The following is a 13641-nucleotide window of genomic DNA, read 5'->3' as shown; positions in this document are numbered from 1 at the left end:
GATGATAAATTGAAAAATGTTCCTGGGAAGTGCGAAGGGACCTCAGTAAGTGAGTTTGTATAGGATGGTCTGTTTAAAACGTTTGGAAGGTATAGTTGAACTAGGCACTTTCTTTAAGGGAAATTTTTAGCCAAAAATCAGGGGAAACTTCTTTCTTTTTATAAGAGTAGAGGCTAATTAATAGGTACTTTTAATACAAAGCTAGTGATTAAAGAGATTCAGAGCTCCAAGAGGCAGTCATTAGTCAGGAGGGGTCTAAAGTAAAGGCCCTTTATTTTCTGTTCAGTGTAACACTTACGGCATAATTAGGTACATCTGCAGTGGTTTCTCAGCCCTCTATTGGTAAGGTTTGTTTCCTTTAATGGGTGAGTTTAATTATATGAGTAAATATTAGAGATTCTAGAGTCTTCCACCTGCATTTTTATAGCATCCTGGTATAACATTGTGTATGCCAGTTACAACGTTTTCTTTCTCATTTGTTGTTCTGGCATGTAATATGCTCTTAATAAATGTTAGCATATTTTGAATATCTACTCTATACCAAATAATATAATAGATAATGGGTTGAAACTAACTTCTCTCTAAAAAAGTATACAGTGGCCTTTATTAATTACTTACTACATTTTTTGAGAAACATCCATTAATCCTACTATATGCTAGGTGTTGGTGGTATGCTAGACTGGAAATATAAGGGGCTAAAGACTCGCCCTCAAGAGGATATCAGAAGAGAGAAGACATTATTTACTTTTATTTTGAATTTGAATCATATCTTTAGTTTGTTGAAAAGTGATACCAAGGAATTATTTCTAAAGATTTTAGAGAACATACATTCTCAAAATATTTAGATTGGAGTATTTAATTTGATAAATGCTTGAACTATTAATGGAAGTACTAAATACAGACAACATTTATTTAAAGAATTTCTCTCAGTGGTGGTAATTAAGAAAATCCTAATCACAAGATTAGTTGCCTGTATGGTAAGCCAAGTTCTTGGCAGGTATACGATGTTGCACATTGTTAACAGGCTACAGTCATTGGTTTGTGATTAAGAGTTGGCTGGCTCCCCTTCTTAGTTCTCTTCTGCATGAAATTTGCTGACCTTAAGGGTATTATGGGACGGAAATTAGTTCTAAAGACTGGATTTACTTTTTCAGCTTCAGTTATTTCTGAAGCTCTTGTTTTCTCAGGTTTCCAAACCGTATTCCTTACATATATTGATTGAATGGGATGACAAAATAGAGAATATGGCATAAATATTTATTCCTCTTAAATATGGAAGGCTGAATGGAATCCCATTTAACACATTTTTAAACTGTGTTGTTTGGTTGGCTCAGCCCTTTTTTTTTTTTTAACCTAGACTTGTAGGTATGAAATGTCAATCATATTTGTCTCCTTTCTTTGACTGCGCTCAGTTGTCCCTTCAGTATGACCTTTTCTTTCTACACTGCCGTGATTGTGGCTTATATTCTGTTACTTCCTGCCTGGACTGTTGGAACAGACATTCATTGGTAACAAGCATGTAAACTAAAGTTTCTTCTCTAGATGAAAATAAAACCGACTACATGGGAAAGCATATTTTGAACTTGAAAGCACTACACAAAATATAAGTTGTAATTTCTCTCTGTTACATTTGTCATTATGTCACAGTCCTACTTAAAAATCATCGTTGCTTCTTTTAGACGCCTCTTTCAGTGATTCATCGTCCTTCAGTGGCTGATGGCTCCAGGCTGTCTTTCCAGGTTCATATCCTGCTGCTCCTCCATCCAGCAGTTGCTAGTGTTTTCTTCCTCTCTTTGGGCGACTGTTGGCATAGCCAAGGACAAGGCTGTTTTCTGCTGTGTGGGACTGGCCCAGGCATTCTAGTTGCTTAACATTCTTGGCTTCCACACCCCTCCCCTGTAAGTCCGTAGCAGCAGTGTGTGGAGAGGTGAGTGTGAGGGGGACAGGCAGAGCACTGGGTGGCACTCTCATGGAGAAAACCAGTCGGTTAGCCAAACTACTCTTTGAGCTCATCTTAGTTCCTGAATGTCATATTGTCCCACCATTTTGCACCAATGCAGAGACCCCTGAGACATCTGTGACATGTGGGTAACCTTCCCTTGAGCCCGTTTATCAACCAAGTATATTCACTGTCATACAGCTTGCCTTAGGTTGAGTCAAAGCCTATTCAAATTCTTGCTTTTTTCTTTTTTCTAACCCCACTTATTAAAAAATCCAATTTCTCTTTCCTAATGCCACCAAAAATATAATTGCTTGCATGTAAAATTCAGGCATCATTTTTATTAGGTGTAGTAATGTTATAGTAGTAATATACATTTAATATATATATGTAATAATATATAGTAATAAAACTGGCTTAGTCTTTCCCCCATGAAGTTTCATCTTTACCATGAGTGTAAAGCCTTGAGGAAGACCATCTTAAATATTTTAAAGTTTCCCTTGATTATTTTTGCATAATATGTTCTTTATTTTGTTTAATAAATATTTAAACAGTAATATTTGACAATGAGTAAATAGACTTTAGATTCTAGGGGTCCATTGATTGTTTTAATAGGAGAAGTGATGTTAATAGATTTTTACTAATTAGGTCGATTTAATATTAGTGTCATAAAGAGGTAAGATGTTTTGTTGTCATTTTCTACATCTTAATTTTCTCATCAGCCATGTAATTTCTTTTTTTTTTTTTTTTAAGATTTTATTTATTTATTTGACAGAGAGAGAGACAGCCAGAGAGAGAGAGGGAACACAAGCAGGGGGAGTGGGAGAGGAAGAAGCAGGCTCCCAGCAGAAGAGCCTGATGTGGGGCTTGATCCCAGAACTCCGGGATCACGCCCTGAGCCGAAGGCAGACGCTTAACGACTGAGCCACGCAGGCGCCCCAGCCATGTAATTTCTTGAAAAGTTTTCCTTTTTCAAACATTTATATTGAAAAACCGATTAGGTTAGTTATTCAATAAACAAATGTTTTTTGAGCACTTGCTGTGAGCCAGGCACTGTTCTAGGCACTCAGGAAAGAACAATGATCAAAACAGAAGCCTGTAATCTCATGATTGCATTACAGTGGGGGAATTGGGCGGTAAGCATATATATAAATACATAGTATAGTGCACTGTGATACAGTACTATGAAGAACACTACAGCACATAGAGTCAAAGTGAAGCTATTTTAGGGGGCGCCCGGGTGGCACAGCGGTTAAGCGTCTGCCTTTGGCTCAGGGCGTGATCCCGGCATCATGGGATCGAGCCCCACATCAGGCTCCTCCACTATGAGCCTGCTTCTTCCTCTCCCACTCCCCCTGCTTGTGTTCCCTCTCTCACTGGCTGTCTCTATCTCTGTCAAATAAATAAATAAAATCTTTAAAAAAATAAAAAAAAAAACACAAAAAAACAAAGTGAAGCTATTTTAGATAGGGAAATAAGATGGCCTTTGAGGAGGAACATTTGAGTTTGAATGAAGGTAGTAGTTACCCAACCATGGGTGGATTTGGGAGAAAGAGCTTTGCATGCCAAGGAAACTATAGGAGCTTTCAGTGAGTAATTTAATATTTATTATTAAATATTTATTAATATTTTTTCTCCTTTATATTCACTTTAGAGTAATTCCTCCGTAATCTGGCCCTCATGATATTGTCAGTCTTTTGGTTATCCAATTAAATGAGAATAATAGTGCCTACTTTCTAGGAAAGTGAAATGTATAATATATAATTCATATATAGTTAGGTATAATAGACATTCTATAATTAGTAGTTATTGTCATCATTGTTTTGTTAGCATAATAACTATTAGCAGATTATGTTCCTGCCTACGGACATCTTCCTAGAGAACACTTGCTCATTTTTTTTTTTAAGATTTTATTTATTTATTTGACAGAGAGATACAACCAGCGAGAGAGGGAATACAAGCAGGGGGAGTGGGAGAGGAAGAAGCAGGCTCCTAGCAGAGAAGCCCCATGCAGGGCTTGATCCCAGAACGCCGGGATCACGCCCTGAGCCGAAGGCAGACGCTTAACGACTGTGCCACCCAGGTGCCCCTTGCTCATTTTTTAAGAATAAATGTAAAGATCACTTCTTGAATTTTTTTCTTGCTCTTCATGTAGACAGGATTACTCCCTTAGTTTTGCTACCATTATGTATTTATTATATGTCTGTCATTGCATTTGCCATATTTAACTTTATTTACTTGTTTTCTTTTTTGTGTACCTGGCTTCTAACCTAGAGTCTGGCATCTATATATTTGCTAGATAAATAACTTGTATTCAGAAGTTCATTTATTTGACTTCTAATATTTATGTATATTTAAATCATTCAACAAATATATCAATCATATCAATCGCTGTGGTAATAAACTTACTATCAAGGTTTGTTCAAGGGGAGTGTTGAGGTGAGGATGTTATGAAAAAGAAAGGTAATGGAGAAAGTGTAGGTATATATTCTAGATTCTCAGTATCATTCATGGACTGTCTAGTGATCCCCTTCTGTGGGACACATTTATGCTTCTTGGTGTTCTCAGCTCCTCAGGTCCTGGTAGTATGTGTGGTAGCAAAACTTTATTCTCCTCTGATGTTGGGTACTCTGATCCATTTACGTTCATTATACTGACACTGGAGCGTGGATCGGAATCCTGAAGACTTCATTTGATGCCTAGCTCTGCCGTTTCTGGGGATGTGATCTTGAGCAAGTTACTCATGAATCTCCTTTCCTCATCTGAAAAATGTGTCTCACACCAGGTTGTAGGGATTAAGTTATGTACAGAAAATAGCATTGGTTTCTAGAATGTAATAGATGTTTCATTTTAGGTGAAATCATTAAAAATATTTTTTTAAAGATTTTATTTTTTTAAGAGAGAGAGGGAGAGAGAATCTCAGGCAAACTCCACATAGAGCACAGAGCCCATTGCAGGGCTTGATTTCATGACCCTGAGATCATGACCTGAGCCTAAATCAAGAGTTGGACATTAACCAACTGAAACCCACAGGTGCCCCTGGGTGAAGTCATTTTAATTCATTAAACTGTATTTCTGCAGAATCAGACTGAGCATTTGTTTGAGTAGAGGGAAACAAGTTGGAATTTAACAGTGGTGTTGGTTGCTGACTTTGGTTAAGTTTTATTCTGTTTCAGCTGATTTCTTTTTCCTCAGTAGAAAGTGCTGTTCTTGATTCAGAGAAAAGAAAGGAATACTCATTGTATAATGCAAAAAAGATTTATCACATAGTACAAAGTGAGGGCACGGAGCAGAGGAAATTCGTTTTAATTGTTATGTGGATGTCCAGCACCAAGCACAGGGTGTGGCACATTGCAGGCACTCCGTATCATGTTTAATTGAACAAATGAATTTGGTTTAAGTATCTGAGAAGCATGTTTCTGGCTATGGAATACGTGATACACGCTGGTGCATTTCGGATAGCTAATGTAGACGTCAATGAGATACTGGCAAAGGAGAAGCATTTCGGCATTTTAGCAGTTGTCTTTGAAACCCTTATACCAGATTCATTATATGCACAGATCTTTTGTAACAGTTTGTGTATTTGAAAAGAAATTTAGGTCCGCTAATTTGAGTTAAAATGATCATTTGTGCTGAATTAACCTAGAAGGGAAACAATTGAGAAAGAAATGAAAAAGACTTTAGAACAGGTAATGGAATTCAGGATTCTCAACTATTCTAAGTTAGATTTCTAGTCCTTAAGTCACTGTACCAAAAGGAGATAAAAATTTTTTTTAAAGATTTTATTTATTTATTTGACAGAGAGAGATAGCCAGCGAGAGAGGGAACACAAGCAGGGGGAGTGGGAGAGGAAGAAGCAGGCTCCCAGCAGAGGAGCCCAATGTAGGACTTGATCCCAGAATGCCGGGATCACGCCCTGAGCTGAAGGCAGACGCTTAACGACTGCGCCACCCAGGAGCCCCAAAAGAAGATAAAATTTTATGTGGGGAAATGGATCACTCCTTGCCATACCCTCAGCTCCTGTTTTTCCTTTCCTTCTGCTGCTCCAGCTTGGCAAAACACCAAATCCTAGAGCAATATTCATCATTTCCCTCCTCCATTCCTTGGACGCATGGAGTATTGCAAGCTGCTAGGATTACAGTAGCACTTCCTGACAGCTGTGCCTCCCAGCCTTGCCACCATTCTGTCTGTTTTCCACTGTCACCAGAATGATCTATCTTAAGGAATCTGATTGTGTTAGGCTTCTCCTTGAAAATCCCCTATGGGCTTCTTATAGTTTTCAGGATAAAAATCCAGATTCCTTAGTTTGGAAAATGACTCTTAGAGATCTGGCCCCTTCTTTCCAATCTCTTACCTGATCTCTTTTCTTTTTTCCATATATTCTCTGTATTCTGGACATATTAACTAGTGGCATTTCTCTGAATGTTCGTTTTCTTTTCATGTCACTGAACATATGATGTTTCTTTTTCTAGGCATGCATTTCTCTCCTTTCCTATAGTCATCAACTATAGGACATTTAAAACTTCCCAAGGTTACCTCTAGAAAACATCTGACTTTTCTTTTCCAGTCTGTATTGGTGCCCTTCCTCCATGCTCTCCTAGCACCCTACAAGTGGTGTTTTCAGTGGTCCCTAACCTAATGTAGTATTCCAAATGCTTCTTTTCTCACTAGACTGTGAGTTTTTTTCAAGTACAAGATACTTTTTTTTTTTTTTAAAGATTTTATTTATTTATTTGACAGGGAGACAGCCAGTGAGAGAGGGAATACAAGCGGGGGGAGTGGGAGAGGAAGAAGCAGGCTCTTAGCAGAGAAGCCTGATGCGGGGCTCGATCCCAGAACGCTGGGATCACGCCCTGAGCCGAAGGCAGACACTTAACGACTGCGCCACCCAGGCGCCCCAAGTACAAGATACTTTTTGTTAGCCCTTTAATTCCTCATGCCTGTCACTGGTTTGCACAGTATAGAAGCCTAGAAGTTTATGATTTAGTTTGTATATGAAGTAACAGAATTTATCAGAGACACAAAATTGCCTAGCTAAGTCCTAGTATTATGATCGTGAGAAATAGAACATGGTTCCTGCCTTGTTCATAAGCTCAGTCGTGTGGGCAAAATGACCCATGAAGCAGTTAGAGATTAATAAAGTACAACATCAAATGAGGACTTAGGTTGAATGATTTGAGAATAAAATATAATCGAATTTCAAAATCCTTGGCATTTCATATCTGTTCTTTATTTTTCTCCTTAATACTTACGCTGCTAACATGCTCTGCCTTTTGCTTATTTATCTTGTTACACTCACCTTCTCCACTTTGCTGCAAGTTTCATGAGGAATTTTAACTTCTTTTTTCAGTATGGTATTTCCAGTGCCTGACACATGGTATATGCTCAGTAGACATTTGCTGAATGGATGGAATAGTGTTCAGGGAAGGAGCTAATCCCTAGAAGATAATACAGATATAGTACAGAAACACTTCCTGTAGAAGTTAATCCTGAAACAGACCTTGAAAGATAATGTTTTATTAAATAAGTTAATTTAAGTAAAAATATACCAATTTTATTTTTACATGAATTTTTTTCAAATCAGATGTTCCTCCTAATTTTCTTTTAAAGCTTTATAAGGTTTTTAGAGCCCTCATCATTCATTTCTTTTTGAGTTTGACAGCGTTGACAACAAAGCCTATTTAATCAGTGAGTGATGCTAACTACCCCTTGTATACTTATTGCAGTAACACCTTCACTTCACATATTTATTAGCAAAATAAAATATGTAAAAAAAATAGCTCTGCTGGAGGCAATATCACATTGTATTCGGATCCTCTCTATTTCCATATGTTAGGATACCTGGGAGTTTATCTTTTACTTTACATCCATTCAAAATAAGTACAAATGAGTTGGAACTTGTAGGCATATCAGGGTTCTGGTTGTTTTGTGATTGTAATTGTAATTTGTGATTTGTAATTGACCACTGTACCTGCAAGTTCTTAGATTTTAACAAACCGTGATCAGAGTTTTAAATACACACACACACACATCATATAACTTAGGAGCATTTCCCCTTTTTATAGTTTCCTTTTCTGTTTGCTTCTCTTCCAAGACTAAAGGAATTAAAATTACGTGTTGAATTAAAACTATTAGAAATGTTAAGTCCTCCAAAGGGTTACACCTGGAACGTGCGTGTAATACAGATTTGCATTATTCTTTTACCAAAAAAGAAAAAAAAAAGTAATTGGTTTCTAGTAGTGGCTTCTTGGAATTTTTTCCTAAGCACAGAATTAGGTTATTTCTTAGACCATTATAGCTGCAGTAGATCTTAGTAAACATCTAGACTACTTTATTTTAAAATACAGGCATGGTATCTAAGACACAAGGACAAATGACTTGTACAAAATCAGACACTTAATTTATAACAGGGGCAGAATGATGAACTAAATTTTTAACTGTTGTTGAGAAGACCAAACTGTGGCTAACCCTTCTGTTATGCTAGTAACCACTTTAAACTTTTAGGCCATTCCTATTTCTAGAAATACATGTGGTTCTGATGATGTTTTCAGAGGGTATTTTAGTGACCTGGTAAAACGGTAGAAGTAAGTCCTTGGACTTTGTCAGTCTGCCAGTCAGCCAGATTGGGTGTGAATGAAGTTTTGGCCGTATGTTTTCATTTTAGTGTATAGGATGTTTACTATTTGAGTCAACAGGTAACTTTTACTAATCTGATTTTTAAGCTTTGAAAAGCCTTAAATTGCCTCTAAATTGTTAGTTTTTGACAACCTGAATATGGAAATTTACACATTTTCCATAGGAAGAGGTTTAACCAATAAATATATATTAAAGAAAACATGAGGAATACGATTTTTGAAAATTCAGTATTCTTTCCCCCAGTTTCTCCTTGTTAAATTTACAAAGTGGTGTATTTTAAAAGGTATTCATATGGGTGGATTCTGATTCTTAAAAGTGAAAAAAAAGTCTCTATCATATGACTCTTCTGTATATCCTTTTCTTGTGTTCTCTTCTATATTTTCTTGGATTCATATTTTAGTTAAGCTGGATTCTTCGAAACTAACATCTTGTATTCTATGATTTTTAGGGTTTTCTTTCTTAAGTGGTTCTATTTTTGGGGGGAGAAATAATTAGTAAACATGATGGGTTGGAAAAGAAGAAAGTGGTTCAATATATGTAAGAATATAGACAACTTGAAGTCAGTACTGGAGTTACTCCTGGTGGTAGTTGCCTAATATCCATTAAATTGAGTTATTTATTTTTAGTGAGTTGTGTTCATATTTTATACTTTCAATGACTCTACTAGACTTTTAAAAACCCGTTGGTTTGACTTAGTCTGAAATTTAATATGTTGTTTTTCTTTTAATTATATTCTCAACTATATAGTCTATGTTTTGGTACAGCAAGTTAGTGATTGCCCTTTATTCTTTTTCAGATCCCTGCCTATCACTGAGTCCACCATGCTTCACAGAAGAAGACAGATACAGTCTGGAAGCTCTTCAAACAATACATAAACAAATGGATGATGACAAAGATGGTGGAATTGAAGTAGATGAAAGCGATGAAGTAGGTGGAAAGCTTTCCCTGTTATTCTCTTAAATTTTCCGATTATTCATCATGTGAGTCAGCTTCATCTTCAGTATCTTTAGTTTTTCTCTTTGCATTCTAATTTTACCCTTTGTATTTACACGCTTTTCCTTTTTTCCTTTTTCCTCATGCGTATACAAGTCTTCCCAGTTTTATAAGAATCTTCAGTCTCATGTTCTCGCATTTCTCAAACATATATCCTGTTCAGACTATATCAGTTATTATCTATTGCTGCTTTATAAACCGCCACAAAGCTTGGTGGCTTAGGACAACAACGGTTTATCATTTCTCCTGAATCTCTGGGTTGACTGGGCTCAGCTGGGTACGTTTTCTGTTCCCTTTGGTATAGGTTGAGGTCACTGTGATGCAGTGTGGTTGCATTCAGCTGGGAGCTCTGCTGGGGCTGAAATGATGACCTCTTAGTTTTCGCAATCTCTTTCCATGTGGTCTCTCATCATTCAGAATCTGGCTCAGGCTTCCTTACAGCATGGCAGCTGGCTTCCAGGGGACAGTGTTCCAGGAAAACAAGTTCCTATGTGAAAGTGCTTATCATGCTTCTGCTTGCCTTGCCAGTGCCTGTTAATAATCAAATTGGTTAAAGCAGGTTATTTGGCTAAGCTCACAGTCTGTGTGGAAGAGGATTATATAAGGGCATGAATGCTAGGAGATGTGGTTTATTGGGGGTCACTGATGTAATGATCTACTGTACCCACTGTACAAATAAATCATGTTTTATTTCTTAAACATTGTCATCTTCCCCTTGGCATCCCTTTGGCATCCCTCTTAGTTTCTCCATAGAAGTTTTTCTTTATTTGGTTGGAGTCTTACTCTAGCCAAGTCCCCTGGTTGTTTTCAGGCCTCTTCAATCTCTTTCTTATATTTGTCATGATTGAGATGCTTCTCTTTTAGTTTATACGATACTAAATTATGTTTTTTCTGCATTATCATCTAATGTTATATAATAGTGACATTTTCTAATCACATTGTTACCTAATAGTAACATTCTCTAAAGATTAATTCTTTTTTTTTTTTTTAAAAGATTTTATTTATTTATTTGACAGAGACAGCCAGGGAGAGAGGGAACACAAGCAGGGGGAGTGGGAGAGGAAGAAGCGGGCTCCTAGTGGAGAAGCCTGATGTAGGGCTCGATCCCAGAACACTGGGATCACGCCCTGAGCTGAAGGCAGACGCTTAACGACTGCGCCACCCAGGCGCCCCCCTAAAGATTAATTCTTGACCTGCTCTGTAACACATTTACCTTGCGAATGCTCATCCTTTTGTAGGCTACACTTGATTCCTCCATCTCTAAGCCAAGTAGATTCGTGACCTGCATATATTGCTTTCTTCCTGACATCTTTTGAGGGTTCTTACTTTTGCTTTCAAGTTAGTTTGTCTAAAATAAAATCCCAGCTCTCTTTGAAGTCCCTCACTGTTCAGTGGCCCTTCTGGACCTACTTCTCCTTAGTTTTAATTCTTCGAAATCAGGTATTGGTGGACATCTTTGTAAAGGCCCAACTTATGGGTTGAAATGTGTCCCCCACAAAAAAACATATTTTGAAGTCTTAACTTCCAGTACCTCAGAATATGACCTTATTTAGAAGTAGGGTAATTTCAGATATAAATAGTTATGATAAGGATATACTGGAGTAGTGTGGGCCCTTAGTCCAATAGGACTGGTGTCTGTATAAGACAGGAGAGTACCACATGGTGACACAGACACTGGGGAAAAGATGACCCTATGGAGGCAGAGATTGGAGTTATGGAGCCACGAGTCAAGGACTGACAGACAAGGATTGCTGGTGACTCCAGAAGCTAAGAGAAAGGCATGGAACAGATTTCTCTGTTATTATAGAGTTCAGTTCCCTCAGTGGTCAGGTGGGTGGGACTGAAAGTCCCATCTCTCTAATCGCCTGGTCTTCCTGCTGAGCAGCCCCATCCCAAGGTGATCTAGAGGCCCCATTCGAAGTCCTCTCTTCGCATGAACTCAGATGTGATCAAAAGGGGCAAAATGCACTCCTATCACTCAGGAAATTCCAAGGGTTTTAAGAACTCTGTGCCAGGAACCAGGGACAAAGACCAAATATATTGCTTCTTAGATCACAATTACAGAAATATTTAAATCTGGAAAGATAGCAAAAATTCATATTTTTCAATCATTAAAAATACCCGCCCAAGGAACGATCTGTTAAACTTGCACATAATATATAGACAGAGAGGGATTAAGCAAGCTTATGCAGGTATTTGACAGCCTATTTAAATGTATCTGATTGCATAATAGTTCCTCGAATTACAAGTTATTTTAATCTTTTTAACCTCATCATCAGATAATGCTCAAATGTGTGAAGTGTTATCATTTATCACTGTGCCAAACAAAGTAAGCATGCATGGCTATATAATTTATACTTCAGTGGAATTCTTCTTGAGTCTTTTAAATTTCAGTGGAATTCCAAACGTTTTGTAATAAAGGTTAGAACTAAAAACTTTATGTTAAAATGTAAAGCTTATGTTAAAAGAACCTATAACTCTGTGAGTATGACAGGTGAGCTTTAATGTTTAGAAACAGGAGATGTTATTCTTCTCTTGGTATTTCTTCTAATATTAATATTCAAAAGTAAATAAGGTATGTCTCCATATTTTATTTGTACCTTACAGAATCTAGAAGTCCACTGTCCAGAATGGTAGCTACTAGCTACACTTGGCTGTTGGGCACTTAAAAATGAGATGTGTTATAAGTGTAAAACACACATCAAATTTTGAATATGAGAAAAATAATGTAAAATACTTAAACTTTAAAATATTGATTACCTGTTGGAAATGATAATATTATGGGCATACTGGATTCATCAAATATAAAATGAATGCCAAATGTTTCTTTTTACTTTTTAATGTGACTTCTAGAAAATGTCACATCACATGTGTAGATCAGGTTAGTTTGTATTGGAAGCACTGATCTAGAGACTGTGGCGTGTTGTAGGCTTTAAGGAATGAGTTGTTAATTCTGTGGTTCTTGGACTATTTCAGTGCCTTCTGATCAGCATAGCTACATCTTGATTTATATTTCTTGTTGAAGTGTCTCTTTTTAAAAGAAGTAAATGGTAATATCATTATGGGTTTCTAGCAGTCATCATCAGGAAACTTCATGAGTTTAATAGGAAACCTTAGTCAAAAAAATTAAATTCTTAATTTCTTGTGATCTTGGTTTAAAATGTTACTTTTTTAAAATTTAGAAAAATATTTAGCATTTTAAAATGGTACTTGAAAACAATTTTTTTCTCTTTTTTTTTTTTTTTAAAGATTTTATTTATTTATTTGACAGAGATAGAGACAGCCAGCGAGTGAGGGAACACAAGCAGGGGAGTGGGAGAGGAAGAAGCAGGCTCATAGCTGAAGAGCCTGATGTGGGGCTCGATCCCATAACACCGGGATCACGCCCTGAGCCGAAGGCAGGCGCTTAACCGCTGTGCCACCCAGGCGCCCCAATTTTTTTCTCTTTAGTGCTTCTGCTTCTGTTTTTTGTTTTTGGTCATATGAGAAAGCATTTACTCTTCTAATTTATTCATGCATTTAATATTGAGCTAATATTTGAAGATCTGTTTATGCCAGATACTCAAATAGATCTTGGAATATATCTGGGACAAAACAGACAGAATCTCACATAAATCTTTAAGCCCTTAAGTGGACATTTTGTTGGATGCTTGTGAAAAGGCAGACTAAACAAAAAACAAAATAAGCAGGAAAAAGGGGGTTGAGGACAGGTAGATGATGGGTAGCTGTAATTTTAAATAGGGTGCCCTCGGCAGGCCTCATTGGGAAGGTGATATTTAAAGTGTATACTGCATGCAATACTTGGACAAGTAGAGTAAGTGGCAATTTTTCAGAGCTATTCTCAAATTGAAAATAGAGGACATGAGTGTTTTAGATTAGGAACAGGATGTAAAGATGTAAAGCTTTTGCTCTCCAGGTCATTGTCTTCTGGCCCAAGATCAAAAAGATTAGAGTCAGTGTATGCTCAATCTGTGACCTGTTTAGATTGAGTTTTTGATTACAGTCATCTATTCTGCCAATATTGAAGATATTTTAGAAAGTGTAGGTACTTGATTAAGAAATACTTTTATTAA

At 37.0% G+C, this 13641-nt stretch overlaps 1 protein-coding gene across 1 annotated transcript in view; it reads left to right on the top strand.

Annotated features, from left to right (window-relative positions):
• The window catches only part of STIM2 (stromal interaction molecule 2), a 135482-nt gene that overhangs the window by 46402 nt on the left and 75439 nt on the right, over positions 1–13641 (top strand). Inside the window, 1 exon segment of the mRNA XM_040625044.1 lies at positions 9372–9502. Coding sequence (XP_040480978.1) covers positions 9372–9502 — 131 coding nt within the window.

This window comes from Ursus maritimus, unplaced genomic scaffold (assembly GCF_017311325.1).
Source record: "Ursus maritimus isolate PB19 unplaced genomic scaffold, ASM1731132v1 scaffold_8, whole genome shotgun sequence".
Classification (NCBI taxonomy): Eukaryota; Metazoa; Chordata; class Mammalia; order Carnivora; family Ursidae; genus Ursus; species Ursus maritimus.
The sequence above is the reverse complement of the archived record's forward strand: the minus strand, read 5'-3'. Positions and strand labels throughout refer to the sequence as shown.